This window comes from Acinonyx jubatus, chromosome B3 (genome assembly GCF_027475565.1).
Source record: "Acinonyx jubatus isolate Ajub_Pintada_27869175 chromosome B3, VMU_Ajub_asm_v1.0, whole genome shotgun sequence".
Lineage (NCBI taxonomy): Eukaryota > Metazoa > Chordata > Mammalia > Carnivora > Felidae > Acinonyx > Acinonyx jubatus.
This window is the reverse complement of record NC_069386.1, coordinates 52,528,813-52,547,573: the sequence shown is the minus strand read 5'-3', so window position 1 is coordinate 52,547,573 and position 18,761 is coordinate 52,528,813. Positions and strand designations below refer to the sequence as shown.

Below are 18,761 nucleotides of genomic sequence, written 5' to 3'. Positions count from 1 at the left end.
TATCATATATTAAGAGAGTGTATGTGTACACATACATATATATGGCATATGTACATATTGAGAGCATATACACATACTAAAGATATCAACATTAAGAGCACATATATGTGTGTATAATATGTATGTGTGTGTATGTATTCATCTAAACACACATATACACAGAGAGAGAAAGAGCATAGGCTTTGTAAAGAACAGATCTTAGTTTAAGTCCTGACTCTGCCAGTTTCTAGTTACACAATGTGGGACACTTATATCTGTGTCTCATCTATAAAATAGGATCAATGCTACCATGTAGGGTTGTTGGGAGGATTAGATTAAATGATGTGAGGCACATGGCACAGATTGCATAGTTAATAAATGGCAACCTAAAAATATTTTTGAACAAGTGACTGATGTAGGCTGTTCCTAACAGTAAGTGTATAGAATTCGAGAATTCATGTGCACAGACAGCCCAGCACAGAGGAGAGAACAGGTTCCCAGGGAGTCCTCCTCTCTCCACACAAGCTTCCTTTTGTAATTTGACTATTGCTCACGGCAGCCCAGCATCTTTGTCCTTTATGATTTTTCTTCCCGTGTACAGTATCTAAAATTGGGTCTCCATGAGACAGTTACCTCACCTCAGTACCTCCATTTACAATTCTGCCAGTTAGAAAAGTGTTCACTATTACATGATGTTCATTTCATGTTTATTGACTGGGGTCATCGGAGGCCCTGGACGGCCCCTCTTTAGGAATATCTATTGCCTAGATATTAAGCAACATCTTCCCTTCCTTTTGTGGGCCCTCCACTGGGTCAAACCTGGGGGAACCCTTCCAAAGGTGGCATGTATCCCCGACTCCTTTGACATGCCCCGCCCCCCAAATGAACTTATCGAGAAAGCTATCATAGATAGTGGCTCACAGGACATAGTAGATACTGAAGTCATCTGCAGGGCAGGGCCGCTCTGAAGCCATTTTAGTGCATCTACATTGGACTTTCACTTCTATTCAGGGACTACATCTAATCCTTTTAACTTCATTTCTCTGAGCCTGTTACTTTAGCTCTTTTTGTTTGTAATAAACAATTTGTATGTTTCCCTCCCTTTTCAGTAGATGCAAACTGATTTTTATCTGTACTTCAGGTACATTCCAACTTAGATTTTCCATACATCATAATCATTTCCATTCACCCTCAGGATTCTAGCATGTTACCATGAGATACTGTTACTCAGCTGCTTAAAAACTTTAAAAACATTAGATTTCAGAGAATGAACTGAACATATAAGCTCTATTCCCCCATCACTCAGTTTCTCTTTTGTGTGTGTGTGTGTAATGTATATCTTATATATTATCTCTTGTGCGTGTGTGTGTGTGTAATATATATAAGATACATCATATATATGTATAAGATAGATCAACATATATTATATATATGTATGATCTATCTTATACACATACACAGAAGATGTGTGTGTGTGTAATATATATCTTATATATCTTATATATTATCTCGTGTGTGTGTATGTAATATATATCTTATATATATATAAGATAGATCATATATATATATGATAGATCATATATAGATCTAAGATAGATATATATAAGATATATATATGATCTAAGATAGATCATATATATAAGATATATATATATGATCTATCTTATACACATACACAGAAGATTTACCTCCATAGAGTCCATTATGGCAACTCTGCCTCCTTTTGGTGCCCATCCCCATTCCCAGGGATCACATCACTCCTAGATCCCAAGGGAATATTTCTCACCCTGGGAAGGGAGGCAGTTGGACTTTGATGCTTCTAAAAATGGATAGCATTGGGATAGACTGGAGTCTTTCTTTTTGTGGTCACCAACTACAGTCCAAAGAGGGTGCAGACATACATATACACCCCACTAAGGCCACCCAGGGCAAATATAAAGTGTTCATCATAGAAGGATTTATAAACTGAGGGGCAGCAAAGCTCACAATCTTCCAAGCTCTCAACCCATTGTCTTCATAGAGAGCCATTCTTAAGAAACCCTTCAGTAGAGGCGCCTGGGTGGCTCAGTCGGTTAAGCGTCCAACTTTGGCTCAGGTCATGATCTTGCAGTTTGTGAGTTCAAGCCCTGCGTCGGGCTCTGTGCTGACCGCTCAGAACCTGCAGCCTGTTTCGGATTCTAGGTCTCCCTCTCTCTCTCTGACCCTCCCCCGTTCATGCTCTGTCTCTCTCTGTCTCAAAAATAAATAAACGTTAAAAAAAATTAAAAAAAAACAAAAAGAAAGCCTTCAGTAAAGAGGGACCCACCCCCAACTATGCTCTATCTGGATGAAAAGAGGTCAGAGAGTAGGTGGAACCATGCAACCTGGGTAGGGAAGTGGTCTTGCTAGAAAGAGGACCCTCTGGAGCTCCAAATTTGGTACCAGTTTGTTCTTTTTCTGAGCTAACGCAGAATCTGTGAAGAATGGTGAAGAAAGAGCCTTAGGGCCAATCCAGTTTGTCTTTTCTCAATTCTGCATTAAGTAAAATGAATGAAGTAATAAAATAACAACTTTTCAAAAATGTAAATTTCAGGAAAGATAAAGAAGGCTAAGAACCATAACAGATTAAAAATAAAATGGAGGGGCTCCTGCGTGGTTCAGTCGGTTAAGTGTCAGACTCTTGCTTTCAGCCCAGGTCATGAGCTCATGGTTCATGGGATTGAGCCCCGCGTTGGGCTCTGTGCTGACAGCATGAAGCCTCCTTGGGATTGATTCTCTCTCCCTCTCTCTCTCCCTCTCTTTCTCTCTCTCTCTGCCCCACCCCCACTTGTGCTCTCTGTGTCTCAAGTAAATAAACATTAAAAAAAAAAGAATGATTGTTCTTCAATGTCTGTATGTATAAGAGATCTTGGCAATGAGAGATGTTGCGTTTTATGGCTATTTTATATTTGTGGTCTATTTAAAAGGGGTTCATGAAGTCACCTGAGTGGTGATTCCACAGGACTTGAATCCTGTCACTCTGCTCCTTTGGTCAGTGTACTTCTCCCAAATACTTCAGTTTCTCCCCATCAGTGGAGTCTTGTTAAAATTTCATTTTATGATTGATGCTTATAGGTAAAAACACAACACATATTCATATGTTGATATTATATCCAAGGACCTTCCTAAACTCAGTCTATAATTTTCATATAGGTTCTTTGGATTTTCTGTAAACATTCAAGTCATCTGCCAAAACTAAGTCTTACGTTTTCCTTCCCAATCCTAATACTTTTTATTTCCTACCTTGTGAGCTAATTAGCACCTCCAGTAAAATGCTGAATAGAAGTGGGGATAGTAGGCATCCTTAGCTCACTCCTGAACTAAGAAGGAAAGCTCTGAATAATTCACCATTATGTATAATGTTTGCTAAAGGCATAGGTTTTTTGGAGAATTGTCATCATGACAGACATTGAGAGTGATGAGGTTCTTCTGTATCTTTTGAGGCAATCATGAGAGTTTTCTTCTTGTAGTCTGCTATGATGATCACATATTAAACCAATCTTCTGTTCCTCAGATAAACTTACCTTGTTAGTGATGTAGTATTTTCACAAATTGCTGGATTCTATTTGTTAATCTTTTGTTCAAGACTTTTGTATCTATGCTCATGAATAAAAGGAGTTTTATGTTAGTGTTCTGTGCTGTGTAACAAGTTATCACAAACTTAGTGGTTTAAAACAACACACATTTTATTATCTTAGTTTCTGGAAGTTGGAGTCCAGACATGGCTTAGCTGGAATCACATGTTGCATTTTGTTGTCATGTCTCTTTAGGTCCTTCATCCTATAATAGTTCTTATGCATCTCCTTGACTTTCAAGAACTTGATACTTTTCAAAATTTCTGGCTAGTTATTTTGAAGAATATCCCTCAGTTTGAGATATTTCCTAAGATTCATACTATGCATTTCTAATATCACAGAAGTAATGCTGTGCTCTTTTTACTGCATTGTACTAGGTGCTACGCATTTTTGATTTGTCTCAATACTTGTGATATTAGCTGTAATCACTCACAAAAAGTGAGGTCTGCCAAGTTTCTCTACTGTAGTTACTTTTCCCTTTTGTAATCAGTATTTTGTAGAGAGAACTTTGAGACAATGTAAATGATCCATTCCTTATCAAACTTTCACAAACTAGTTTTAACATTAATTGATGTTGCTTGGCTAGATTAATTATAACTATGGTGGTTGCCAAATGGTCGTTTTCTAATGCCATTATTCCAACTGCATTCATCAATTTCTACCCTGCTCTAAAGAGAAGATTTTTCTTTTCCCTGTTTATTCTTTTAACCAGTGTGGACTCATGAATTCCTACTTTATTCGATGGATTATAATGTTACCATTATTTATTTTTGATATACAAAGTGCCTCAAGATTAGCCAGCAGAGGGCTCTTCAAGATGTTTTCTGTACCTGTTTGACGGGTCCCCATCATTCTTTGAACACTTCCTTATTTTTGGCACGTGAGATCTTCCAGACATAACCTGCCCCAGTCCTAGAGTTAGTCATTTCTCGAAGAGCCCTGGTTCCTTTTAGAGAATAGTATTTAGAATAGAGATGCAGAAGCTAGATGTACTCATGCTATTGCAGTGTCACAACCCTATCATCTTCAGTGTTTCCTTATGTGATCAACTCCTCTACATGTAACTCATCTGTTGCTGCTACCCTCCCAACCACATACACCACACATACCTCATCCTCACCCTGCTTTTCTGACACCTCACACAAGGCCTACCTAAATTGATCTCAACTAATGGCTTCTAAACTAAATTGTGAATGGATAAAAGAAGGAAAAAAAGGGACCTGGCTCTGTTATTGCCTGCTTCCTTCTTTGATGGATTATGTTTTTAAAACTTCCCTTCCCCTCAGACTCTTTTTTTTTCTAATTGTCGAGAGATTGCACATTGTTTTTATATTCTTGGATTGTTTCCTTTAAATATTTCAACAAATACTCAAGGAGCCCTTGTTATCTTAATCTATCTGGGTCTAAAGTTGGAATAGCAAGGGATACCATTATTATTCCAACATACTTTTTTTAAATGTTTATTTATTCTGGGGGAGGGGGAGAGAGAGGGAGAGAAAGAGAATCCCAAGCAGGCTCCGCGTTGTCAGCTCAGAGCCCAACATGAGGCTGGAACTCACAAACTGAGATCACAACTTGAGCCGAAATCAAGAGTCAGACACCTAACCAACTGAGCTATCCTGGTGCCCCTTAACCTATTTGGTTTTTAAGATCTGGATGGCTTGTCATAACTCTGTGTGAAATTTTGTTTGGTTCCTTGAGATCACATACTGAGTCAGGATAGCAAGGTTACTCATGCTTAAAATTACTTTTTGATCAATTAATATCTGTAACTTTACCCAACTGGATGAGATCTTTAGTGTGCTTAACTACCATCTTCCCCTGAATCTTCTTTTAATATTTAAAAATGTTTTATTCTAGTTTACTTTAAAATTTTATATCGTGTATAAATATTTTCCAGCAAGCATTTGAATTTGTACATTTTATGAACATTTGCTTTTCTCTATATCTTTTATCTCATGTCTTCCCATTTAGATTTTTTCTTTTTGATTGAGTAAATCCTTGATTAACATTTTCCAAGAAAGTGGTGAACTTTCTGAGAATGCCATCACATGGCTGGGCTCAATGTCCTCCCTTTCTCCTAATAATATTGCTTTACTGCCTCTTGGATACTATATGACAGAAGAAAATTCTTTTGTCAATCTGATTTTTTTTCCTTCATAAACATTATTATATTATTATTATTATTATTATTAGCTACTTATTTGCAGAGTTACCAAACTGTGGCCTGAAGTAGGTACTTCTATTTTTTTCCTTTCTAGGTCTTGCATTCTGGAACTCCTATTAAATAGTTGTTGTAGCTCATTCATTAGTCCAGAAAATATCTATTGTGCATCAGCTCCGTGTCGGTCACTGGGCTAGACGTTTAGTAGTGAATAAAATACAATTCTTTACCTTAATACAGCTTACAATATGTTGATCATTTGGATTTATTCTGCTTTCAACTCTTCCCACATATCTTGCATTGTTTTAACTTTCTTACACTGTTACGATTGAGCACTTGTAAAGTTACTTTATTTGAATTATCTTGATGTTTTAGCTTTACATTTGTGCTCACGGCTACTTTTTACATCCTTTGTTCTAATTTCATTCTTAAACTGAATCCTAAAAGTGCCTTCAAGAGATGAAAATGGAGCATACTTAAGCACTTTGGTGCAAATTATACACATCTACATATCTCATAAACATGTGCTCATACTTTAACAGAAGAAGCTACAAGATAAGTTCCTTGTAAAGAAAAAATCACTCTCAGAATTTTCTGTATTCTCTGCCATGTCCTCCTTTCTTCATTGGAATTCCCAAGGTTAGAGGCAACATGAAGAAACCTATTACTTGAGTACATTTATGTGCTGAGTACTGCACCTTCACAACAATCTGAGATCAGTATTATCAAAGAGGTTTGCTCAAGTAGCTGGTCATTCATGGAATAAGGGACAGAGCAAGAACGAAAGTCCAAGTCTATCCAGTTCCATTTTGCATTGCATACACAGCAGCTACAGAATTGGGAGACCCATAGATGTAGGACTTACCAGTACCTCATTTTTATTGCCAGATAATATTCTATCATATGGATTTATCACTATTTTACTTATCTGCTCACATGTTGTACACTTGGGTTATTTTCATTTTTTAGCTATTATCAATAATGCTGATATGAACATTCATGTATAAGGTTTTGTGTAGACATATTTTCATTTTCTTGGACATATACCCAGGAGTAAAACTGCTGTCATATGGTAACTCTAATTAACCTTTTGAGAAGCTTCCACTGTTCTTTGCAAAGTGTCAATACTACTTAAATCCCACCAGCAATATATGAGCATTCCAATTTCTCCACCTGCTCCTTCTCAACACCTGCTTTCATCTTTTTGATTCTAGCTATCCTAGTGGGAGTGAAGTGGCATTCATTCCATTGTAGTTTTGATGTGAATTTCCCTGACGGCTAATAAAGACTTTTTTCATGTGTTTATTGACCACTCCTACGTCTTTGGAGAAATGTCTACTCAATCCTTTGCCCAGTTTTATTTTTTTAATTTTTAAATTTTTATTTATTTTTGACACAGAGAGACAGAGCACAAGTGGGGGAGGGGCAGAAAGAGACTGAGACACAGAATCCGAAGCAGGCTCCAGGCTCCAAGCCGTCAGCACAGAGCCCGACGCGGGCTCGAACCCAGACTGTGAGATCATGATCTGAGCTGAAGTCGGACGCTCAACCGACTGAGCCACCCAGGCGCCCCTCCTTTGCCCAGTTTTAAACTGGGATGTCTTTTTATTATTGAATTGTAAGTTCTTTATACAAGTCCTTTATCAGATAGATTACTTGCAAAAATTTTCTCCCACCGAGTTGTCTTTTCCTTGTTGATAGTGTACTTTAAAGCACAAAATTTTTAATTTTGATGAAGTTCAATTTTACTTTTTTTCTTTGGTTGCTTTTGCTATTGGTGTCGTATCTAAGAAACAATGGCTTACTCCAAGGTCACAAAGATTTACCCCTATATTTTCTTCTAAGTTTTATGATTTGGCACTTACATTCAAGTTTGTGATCCATTTTGAAATAACTTTTGTATATGGTGTGAGGCAGAGGCTCAACTTCATTCTTTTGCATGTAGATATCTAGTTGTTCCTGCACAGTTTATTGAAAATTCTTTCCCCTTTGAGTTGTTTTGACACCCTTGTCAAGAATCAATTTACCATATATTATTGATTTATATGTTGTAACACATGGTCTTGATTACTGTAGCTCTCTATGGGGAAGAGTATTTTAATAGCCTTTTTAGGTAATTGTGGATTCTTATTTAAGACGACACTAAAATTGGACAAGTGGTAGTTTCCTAAAGGTCAACTGCAGTATAGAATCTGAAATCTTATAAACTTTTCATACTCTGTTGGATCTTTAGATCATCTGGAAAATATTTGTTGTGAAGATTTCCAAATGTGGACATATTTCATTACACACTATCAAAAGTAACCATTGTTAAGTCAACACTGATTTCATTAGGAAAGTATTGGGAAGCTGTCATGTTACTGGTGTTAATAGGCAAGTTTTACCCAAATTCCAATTTTCTCTTGAAAACTCAAATTTTCGCATTAACAAGTACTATTATTCTTTGGCCAAATCCTCAAGTCTAAATACCCCTGGTTTGCCTGCCAGTCACTCTTTCAAAGTAGAAATGATGCGCAGTGAAAAAGTGCCTAGTTCATTTTCACTTAAGTGTTTTTTCTTCAAACCACCATTGCACTTCATTCTGTAGCAAAAGTTTTATGTGTTTCTCATTTTGCCTACCGATATTAAGGACATGTATTGAAGGGTCAAGATTAAGTAAAAATTAACTTACGACTTCAGCAAAGACATTTTAAATGAAAAAAATTTTTTTTTAACTGTGGTATTAGACTGAAGGACAGGACCACCATGTACAGTTTGGTGCTACAGCTTCAACTTGTGCTAAGACCCATCAATCATTTTGCCTCATCAGTAAAACTTTCAACACAGAGAAAAAGGCAAGTATTATCTTATGATTATAGAATATATAGTATTATTTGACCTTGTGGGGCCCCTGAAAGTGCCCTATGTACATTCAGTGCCTGTGGTCCATTTCCAGAACCACTGACCTCATCAATAGATCCAGGTAATGACCATCAAAAAGACAACCAGAACTGTGTGTCCTCATGGAACTAGACACCACCACCAAGGACTCATTCTCATCAAACATCTAGACTCTGACCAAGCCTTTAACTAACCATTTAAGGCATATTCAAGAGAGAAACACGTAAAATGGCACCTAAGGGAAAGAATTAGCAAAATCTTGAATGTGGGAAACTTAACATTTTTTTTAAGATTTATTTTTGAGAGGGACAGTGCAAGTGGGGGAGGAGCAGAGAGAAAGGGAGGCATAGAATCTGAGGCAGCTCCAGGCTCCCAGCTGCAAGCGCAGAGCCCAAGGTGGGGCTCAAACTCACAAACCGTGAAATCATGACCTGAGCTGAAGTCGGATGCTTAATGGACTAGAGCCACCCAGGTACTCCTGGAATACTTTTTAGAACAATTGATCAGATTCTTCAAAAAATGAATTGGGGGTGCCTGGGTGGCTCAGTTGGTTGGGCAACCAACTCTTAGTTTCAGCTCACCTGAAACATGATCTCGCAGTTCCTGAGTTTCAGCCCCACGGGGGGGGGGGGGGGGGGGGTGTCTGTGCTGACAGTGTAGGGCCTGCTTTGGGATTCTTTTTCCTCCCCCCTCTCTGCCCCTGCCCTGCTAGTACACACAAACTCCTTCTCTCCCTCTCAAAATAAATAAATTGAAAAAGAAATGAATTGGTCGGTGGTGGTGGGGAGTGGTTGAAGCCTATATATATCAAGAGACTTTAAAGACAAATCAAGATTAAATTATTTATACACTGCAGTTGTAAAGATAAATCAAACAACTGCAATGTATAAATAAATCTTACCTGGGTCCTGACTCAACCAAACCGTAAAAAAATTTTTTTGGAGAACATTTTCTGAAATTGAGAAACTTAATTTTTGAGGCGTGAAGATATCAGTTCTCACACTTTAGAAACATATACCAAGACATTTATAATTAAAATGAAAGAAAAGTTCCATGGATGCAGATTGCACAGAAATTCCAAGGGAAAGGGGCACCTGGTGGCTCAGTTGGTTGAGCATCTGACTACGGTTCTATGATCTCATAGCTTGTGAGTTCGAGCCCCACGTCCGGCTCTGTGCTGCCAGCTGAGCCTGCAGCCTGCTTTGGACTGTCTGCCTCTCTCTGCCCTCCCCCACTCACTCTGTCTCTCTCTCTCTAAAATAAACATTAAAAAAGTTTTTCAAAAAAAGAAATCCCAAGGGGGGGGGGGAACACCAGGGAGCTAAATGTAGAGTAGGGCAGCACACGAAAGCAAGCAGTTATTGTGGAGTGTGTAGCTTTTCTGAATAACCATGTCCTCTCCCTCCCTGCTCTGTTCGTTACCACTAAGGCAGAATCACGGACTCCAGTTAGAAATTCTGCTTTGAGGAATTTCCAGAGTGCAGAAGGAAAATATATTCCAGAGGTTCAAAACCATAGCTTGGGATTTTCCCTAAAAGGCTCACAGATTGTCTAATACTAGAAATATTCTGTGGTACACATACTTATTGAGCACCTATATTCTATACTACAAACTCCAACAAGGCACTAAGGGAAACACAAAAATAAATAAGACAGCTTGCAGTTGGTAACACAGACCAAGTTTTGAGAGCCACACATTGCTTGGGAGGTTTCACTCCAGTACATAATTACTGAACAATTAATTAAGCGCCAGTTGTGACTGATCTGAGGATCCAGGTTTCCCCAAAACAGGTACCTTTGTGAAATCTAGCTGGGAAACAATGAGAGCAGAAGGATCACAAAAATGCCCACACATGGATTCATCCTTTTCTGCAAATAATTACTTGATCTCTGAGCGATAAATGACTACTGGGTACACTTGCTTTGATTGTCTGCTTAAACACATAAGACTATATATATCACTGTGATCTATCTTCCTCAAGAGAAAGTTTGGTATTGTAGAAAAACATTTAAAAATTCATGTTTTTTTTTTCAGCATACATATCACAAATTATGAACTATGCAAGGTGCTGGGTGATATAGTAGTGAAAAATCCTAAAGGTCCTTTCCTCTGTGAAATGTACAATCTAATGGGGTATATATCTATGAAACAACAGCCCAATTTAAGGCTGGGAAACAAGGGTAATTTTTATATTTGTCTTTACATTTTAAAATATTTACCTTACAATGAACATGCATTACTTTAAAAATAATGAAGGCTCATAGATCCCCAGATAGATGAAGGCAAATTATCAGAGAACATCTATGTAAGACGTTTTAAGAAGTAATTTGGGGGACACCTGGGTGGCTCAGTTGGTTAAGCATCCGACTCCTGACTCTTGATTTCAGCTCAGGTCATGATCACAGTCCTGAGATCCGGCCTCGTGATGGACTCCGCTCCCTCTCTGTCTGCCCCTCCCCTGCTCATGTGCGCTCTCTCTCAAAAAAAAAAAAAAAAAAAGTAATTTGGCAAAGAGATGAGCTCTGTTCTCAGCAGAATGACACTGAGAAGAAAATGCTGAAGAGATTATGCAAATGACACTTTCAGACCAGAGTAATAATGACAAAATTCAGTAATCTAAGGAAAGATCATACTTCTTTGGAATGAGAAATGTGGTCTTCGGGTAAACTGTTACTTTCCAGAATTAACAACAAAAAAAAGTTATCGGATAGATTTAGTTCGGAAAAGCAACCAGGAACTGGTACAGAAATCAATCATCACTATGCTTAAAAGTCAACATAACACAGGGCTCAAGAGCATACTCAAAAGCCAGTTTCCCGGGTTTGAATCCTAGTGCTGCTACATTCTAATTGTAAGAATCTTAGGAAAGTTACTTTATCTAATGCTTTTATTTTCTAATTGGTAAAACAAGATAATAACCTATATTTCATAAGATTGTTTTAAGGATTAAATGGGTGTAAGTACTTTATATATAAAGCAGTTAGAGTAATGCCTGGCACATATTAAGTGCTACATAAACACTGGTTACTATTAATATCTTATGAAAATAATCAACATAAAATTAAATTTCAAAAGATAACCCATATCTCCATTTTCTGACATAACAAGAAACAGATTGAAAAAGAGAGAGAGAGAGAGAGAGAGAGAGAGAGGAGGAAACCAAGACCACATTAAACAATACACAGGACAGAAGATGAAAGGCGTACAAAATGGTTCATTTAAAAAAGCTGATACTCTGTAATTAAAAAAACACTCTGAAAACATGGATAATTTTTCAGAATGATTGAACTCAGTAAACATCTGTAAACAAGAATAAATTTATTTAATTTCTTTTAAAGATTTAATGATATACAAAATGTATATAGTATAATATCTTTAATACACTTTTTCTTTCTTCCCCTCCCCCCCATTAATATTAAACACTATTTAAACAGCTCATCTCTTCTTGCCTTGTCTGTATCTATGAGATACACTACTGAATACAAGTAAGATTTACACTGCTCCTTCCTAAATAAAAATTAAAATTAGTACCTAGGAAACAAAGAGAAAAAAAGCGTAAAACTTTAGTCAGATGAAAGCTTTTCTTGTTGTTGAGTATTCAACAGTATCTGGGGCAGTTAAAGTACATTTTATTGGCATAAAGTTACATTGCAATCTCCCGACATCACATAATGATAATCCAACTCAATTTCTTAAATAAGTACCACAAACAATACTCATGTTCAGGTGTTCCTACACAATTTTAAATAGAAGCAAGAATTTACGTTTACATTCTGATTTGGTGTACTGTCAATAAGATCTTTGGAGAAGTGTGTAGCTTCCAGGTTGTCACTACAGTTACAGATAGGAAAAAAGCACTTGAAGTTTTTTTACAAGGTAACTGCTCTTGAACAACAAGTTTCTCCTCTGATATATTTAGGTTAGACCAGTTTACCATGGCTTTCTTCTACTTAACAATGACTTGAAAAAACAATGTTAAAAAAAAATAACACTAATACCTTTGCACAATTTGGGGTCTATTTAACAAAAAAAAATTGGCTCCATCTTTAAATACGGAGCCTAATCCTGATTCATAAAGTCCCTCTTTGAAAATAGTTTTCAGCTCAGGCTTCTTGTATCCCTATGGATCTAGAATAATAAATCATCTCCTTTTCCGTGGCCAACAAGCATCTAGTTGGGGACTAGTGACATCATCACTGAACACACTAAAACATACTGAGGAAGACGTCTGCCATTTAACCAAAAGGCTGGGTGATTTCTTCATTTCACTAGCTGAATGGCAGGAAACCAGCTGCCAATAAAATCTACACTGACACTTAACTTTGGTTAATGGTATTGCACCACATGAGAGAGGGTGTCACCCTCATCAGAACAAAGTCAAATGAAATCTTCTGCTAAAAGAGCCCTTTAAAAAGTTATAAATACTAATTTTCCTTTACCTTTAAAATTTAACAGCTGCCAGCTGTATCCTATAGGGAGCTCCTGACTGACTAGTTTAATCAGGTCAAAAGAATACCGACCTTTTAACAGTGCCAGAATCAGCATATTCATTTGCACACATTTTTCTCTATTACCGAACAATTTCCTCCTGAAGGAAAAATGACAAGGTAACATTTTTGTGAGGTGTAGGCAAAAAAACGCACAATGATTCAGTAATATTATAACATCAGACGAATAGAATTAGTTGATTCTGATTCTTTGGTGGAATTTCCAGGCTGAAGAGTCAAATCTGAAGGTTCATCCTGAGGAAATATAATTTTATCAGGTGTATAGTCATTCCTCTTCAGATCTATATTCACACCCCCAACAAAAAAAGAAGAAAAAAGTCAGTATTTCTTAGAAATGAAAAGTTAAGAACATTTTCTAAATCAATTTTCCTCTAAATGTGCCACATCTATTTTCTAGGAGGTAGTTTTTAATTAAAAAGTCACAAAATATATACACATAAAAACGAAATCATTCATTCATTCAACATATAAGTATTCTGCTCTGACCAAGAGTCAATAACTCATGTAAGAGTGGAAACATAGCAATAAGCAAGGCAGACAGGTATGGTTCCTGCTCTCATGGAACTTATATTCTTGTAGATGAAGAAAAATAAATAGAAAAATAACAGAATTATTATTAGTAACAAATGCTTTGAAGCAAACAGTCTGGTGAGAGCCAGACAAGAGATAGTATAAGCTGATTCTTTCATTAGACAAGGCTGGGCTGAAGAGGCACAGGAGGTAGTATCTGAGTAAAGACCTCAATATTGAGAAATGACCTATGAAAGCTCTGAGCAGAGGGAAGTTTAACTGCAAACCGTAAAAAGGAAATGAACTTGGCATTTTTGAAGAATGGCAAGAAGACAGCATGGCTTGTACGTAGTGAATGAGGGGAAGACTAGTAGCAAATGGGGTCAAGCAACAGTTAAAGACCAAGGGTTATCAAAATATAGCCAGTGAGCCAAATCTCACTTGCTGCCTGTTTTTGTAAATGGTTTTACTGGAATGCAGCTATGCTCATTTGTTTACAGATGTTCTGTGGCTATTTCCGCACTACCATCGTACAGCCAGGTAGCTGAGACATAGGCCATATGGTCCACAAAGCCTAAAATATTTACTACCTTGTCTTTTACAGCAAAGTTTGTTGACCCCTGATTTATGGGATGCAAGCTATGGTAAGGAGTACAGATTACAATGAAAATCTGGGTGCGCCTGGGTGGCTCAGTCGTTTGAGCATCCGACTTTGGCTCAGGTCATGATCTCGCCATCTGTGAGTTCGAGCCCTGCGTTGGGCTCTGTGCTGACAGCTCAGAGCCTGGAGCCTGCTTCGGATGCTGTGTCTCCCACTCTCTCTGCCCCTCCCCTGCTCATGCTCTGTCTCTCTCTCTCTCTGTCAAAAATAAATAAACATTAAAAAAAATTTTTAAAAAGAAAATCTGTTGGAAGGTATTAAGCAGTATTAAGGAAGGAACATAATCAAATTTAAGTGTCTATTCTGACTGTCATGTGAAGTTTTGTTAGGAGCATTTGGCAAGAACACATGAAAGAAGTGGTGGCAACAAAGATTAAGAGAAATGGATAAATTCTAGGAAGATTTCAGAGCAGAGCAGACAGAGTTCAAAAGATTGGGAATGCAAGGTGAGAGGAAAAAAAACCAATTAACTTTTAGGTTTTGGTCTAAGCAACTGAGTAAACACTGGTTTACTCAGGGTAAAGCTGAGCTGGAAATGATGGGTGGGAAATGAGAGTCAAGAGTTGTGGAATGGATATACTACCTATAAAGATACTTTAGGGTAACCCAGTAGAGATGCAAGAAACTGAATATAGAAACAGGAGCTCAGGAAAAGACAGTAAGTCTTCATTCAGTTAAACATGGTACTATCAGTATGCAGATTACATTTATAGCTATGGGATAGGATGAAATCATTTTGGGAATTATAGACAATAGTTGCAGAATTGGAAAACAATGCAGTAATACCAAGTTGAACTTAGCTAACCATAGTCATGCACATATCCTTATGCTTTTATCTCCATATAAAATAGAGCTCAGAATATGAACTCTCAGCTGAGAATATGAACTGTTCATTTTGAGTGATAGCCTATATTCAACGATCCAAATACATATTTGCTATTGTATGAGTACATTTTGATAAATTTTAAATTTAAAAGACTGTGCCAGTGTGGCCTTAGGGAATGCAAATTAATTTGTAGTTGTATTGTACACCAAGAACAATGGAAAGAAACCCAATTATAATTCAAGTTCTGAAAATGTTAACTTATGGTATAACCATGGACAAATTATCTGACTTCTAAAATGTTCTGGAAAATGACAGATTTGGGTTGGAATGTTTTTAAGGTCTCTTCCAAGCTACGAAATCCTGACTATATTAGTAATTTAAAAATTAATTTAAAAAATAGATATACTACTTAAAATATTATTAGATCCAAAACCAAATAAACATTATATCTGGGCTACCTATTAATAAATTCACCACTGTTATGTTCTAGTTCTGGCTAAAATGGACTAAGGATATTCAACTCTATCTCTCCCACTGATTATAAGTAAAAACCCTTCACATAAGCATAAAGTCACTATTCTCAGGATCCTGAAAAGTTAACAGCAGACATATTGAGGAAGGGGATGAAAACCTGAAGAATGGCCTAGCCTAGATTGGTGGTGAGTTTCCTGGGTTTTTTTCCCCCTCTCTTATTTTTCAAGCTTAGACTTACAGATAGCTGGCTTGATCTCAGAAATGTATAGTGAGCATGGAGAGAAAAAGCTCTAAGACTTTCTGACCAGAAGATCAGGAAGGGGGACTCTGTGGGATGGAGAATGTTGAGGGGAATGCCCTCTTTTTGCTCCTCTGGCCCTTACATACAAGTCCCAGTCATGAAGAGGCACTTTTGAGGTGGTGGCACCTGGGCAAGCACCTACAATTCCAAGAGGAAACCTTTTTCTGGGACTACAAGAACTAAAAATAGGTATCTTTAAGAGCCAAAAAATTTTTTTTCCCTCTTTTTAGCATCAGAAATGGACTCAGTTGAAGGAAATGTGTGACAGCATAGGGAAGCCACAATCCTGACTTTCCAGGCAAAGTACCTTATCTGTCCCCTGTACCCTCACCCCTGTCCCGCTCCAACCAAAAAAAAAAAAAAAAAAGGCCTTGAAAATCACAAAATATGGAATCATGGAAAAGAGGAAAATGGAGAGAGGGATACCCTAAATTTGTGTATGAAATCCCAAGTTCACCTTTGAGTGGCAAATATGTGAAAAGAGCATAGGATGGGCTTTGAAGACTAAACTATGTGCTGACCTCCACTCAGTTTCCAGACTTGACCATGTTTGACACAGTGAGGCTGACCTAAGTAATACTGCAAAAGCTTTGAAAACTAAACTGACGTTGGAATCACAGCTATAAAAGGTAGACTAGGACTTGTAAATTGAGCTTAAATGAGCTGTCTACTAACACAAATAAACAAAAACCAACATTCTCTAGAGGATTTTTAGTAAGAATGAGAATCTCCTAGTCAAAATATCTAGGACACATTCTAAAATTACCAGATACAAAGAACTAGAAACATCTCAAAGAAAAAGACAAGTGATGCCAACCTTAAGATTATTCTGATGGAATGATAAAAGACTTTAAACCAGCTATTACAACCATATTCCATGAAGTGGTGCAAACAAACTTGAGATGAATGAAAAAAACAAGTTTTCAGCAGAGAAATAATCAGTATAAAAGAACCAAAAGGAAGTTTATAGGACTGAAAAACATAACTGAAACAACAAACCAGTGTGCGGGCTTAAAAGCAGAATGAAGAAATGAAGAGTAAGGGAAAAGTCTGTGAACTTGACAGAGCAATAGAAATTATTCAATCTAAACAACAGACAAAAAATAATTTTTAAGGAAATAACCAGAGACTCAAGTCCCTGAGAAACAATATAAACATGTCTAATATTCTTTTTTTTTTAATGTTTATTTATTTCTGAGACAGAGAGAGACAGAGCACGAGTGGGGGAGGGGCAGAGAGAGAGGGAGACACAGAATCAGAAGAAGGCTCCAGGCTCTGAGCTGCCAGCACAGAGCCCGACGTGGGGCTCCAACTTACAAACCGTGAGATCATGACCTGAGCCAAAGTCAGTTGCTCAACCGACTGAGGCACCCAGGTGCCCAAAAATGTCTAATATTCTTATTATGTGAGTCTCAAAAAGAGATGAAAAGAGATTGATGCAGAACAAATATTTGAAGAACAGCTAAAAACTTCCTCAATTTGATAAAAATCATAAATTTACAAATTCAAGAAGCTAAGCAAACCTGAACCAAGATAAACTCAGAAAAACCTACAACTAGACATCTCATAATCAAACTGCTGAAAATCCAAATTTTGAAACAAGCTAGATTATAATGATACATCACATATAGGGGAAGAACAATTCAAATGACTGTGAAATTTTCATCAGACATAACAGAGGCCAGAAAACAGCAAACATTTTCTATGCCCTGAAAGAAGTATCAACCTAAAATTCTAGATCCAGTAAAAAATAGCCTTCAAGAATGAAGGCAAAATATACACATTCTTGATAAGAAGAACTAAGAGCAACCACTAAAAAAAATAAACATAAAGATAAAACAATACTAAAACAGAGTGGGGGGCGGAAAAAGAAGGCATTAATCAGAAAAGAGTACATCAGAAGATCTGTATCTAATCACATCAATAATTATGTAAAATGTAAAGGGTCTGAAACATTAGTTAAAAATGGAAATTGTTAAGTAAAAAAAAAAAAACAACACAAAAAAACAAATTAAACCTATGACCCAACTATATGCTGTCTGCAAGCAGCCCACTTCAAATATAATTAACATATATATAAGGGGCTCCTGGGTGGCTCAGTTGGTTCAGCGTCTGACTTTGGCTCAGGTCATGATCTCATGGTTCACGGGTTAAGAGTTCCATGTTGGGCTGTGTGCTGACAGGTCAGTCTGGAGCCAGCTTTGGATTCTATATCTCCCTCTCTCTCTCTGCCCCTTCCCTGTTTGCATGGTCCTGCTAAAAAAAGAAGGAAGGAAGGAAGGAAGGAAGGAAGGAAGGAAGGAAGGAAGGAAGGAAGGTAGGTAGGAGAAAGAGAGAGAAAGAGAGAGAAAGAAAGAGAAAAGAAAGAAAGAAAGAAAGAAAGAAAGAAAGAAAGAAAGAAAGAAAGAAAGAAAGAAAGAAAGAAATTTATAGAAGTAAACTTGTTAGAAAAGGCCTCAAATCAATAATCCAAGTATTCCCTCCCCCCAGGTTCATTTCTTATTATTATTTCTTTTTATTTTATTTTTTGTTTTTTAAAATTTACATCCAAATTAGTTAGCATATAGTGCAACAATGATTTCAGGAATAGATTCCTTAGTGCCTCTTACCCATTTAGCCCATCCCCCCCTCCTACGACCCCTCCAGTAACCCTCAGTTTGTTCTCCATATTTATGAGTCTCTTCTGTTTTGTCCCCCTCCCTGTTTTTATATTATTTTTGTTTCCCTGCCCTTATGTTGATCTGTTTTGTCTCTTAAAGTCCTCATATGAGTGACGTCATATGATTTTTGTCTTTCTCTAATTTCACTTAGCATAATACCCTCCAGTTCCATCCACATAGTTGCAAATGGCAAGATTTCATTCT

The 18,761-nt window shown here is 37.2% G+C and overlaps 2 protein-coding genes across 6 annotated transcripts in view; both read right to left on the bottom strand.

The window, feature by feature from the left end:
* Window positions 1–1,144, bottom strand: part of USP50 (ubiquitin specific peptidase 50) — a 41,278-nt gene extending 40,134 nt beyond the window's left edge. For both annotated transcript variants that reach the window (XM_015063468.3, XM_027067237.2), the window contains exon 1: window positions 901–1,144. In XM_015063468.3, coding sequence (XP_014918954.1) covers window positions 901–953 — 53 coding nt within the window. In that variant the 5' untranslated portion in view covers window positions 954–1,144. The remainder of the gene's footprint in view (window positions 1–900) is intronic.
* A 10,774-nt stretch (window positions 1,145–11,918) lies between these two features.
* TRPM7 (transient receptor potential cation channel subfamily M member 7) overlaps window positions 11,919–18,761 on the bottom strand; it is a 121,248-nt gene continuing 114,405 nt past the window's right edge. For all 4 annotated transcript variants that reach the window (XM_015063469.3, XM_027067239.2, XM_027067238.2 and 1 more), the window contains one exon: window positions 11,919–13,406. In XM_015063469.3, coding sequence (XP_014918955.2) covers window positions 13,276–13,406 — 131 coding nt within the window. In that variant the 3' untranslated portion in view covers window positions 11,919–13,275. The remainder of the gene's footprint in view (window positions 13,407–18,761) is intronic.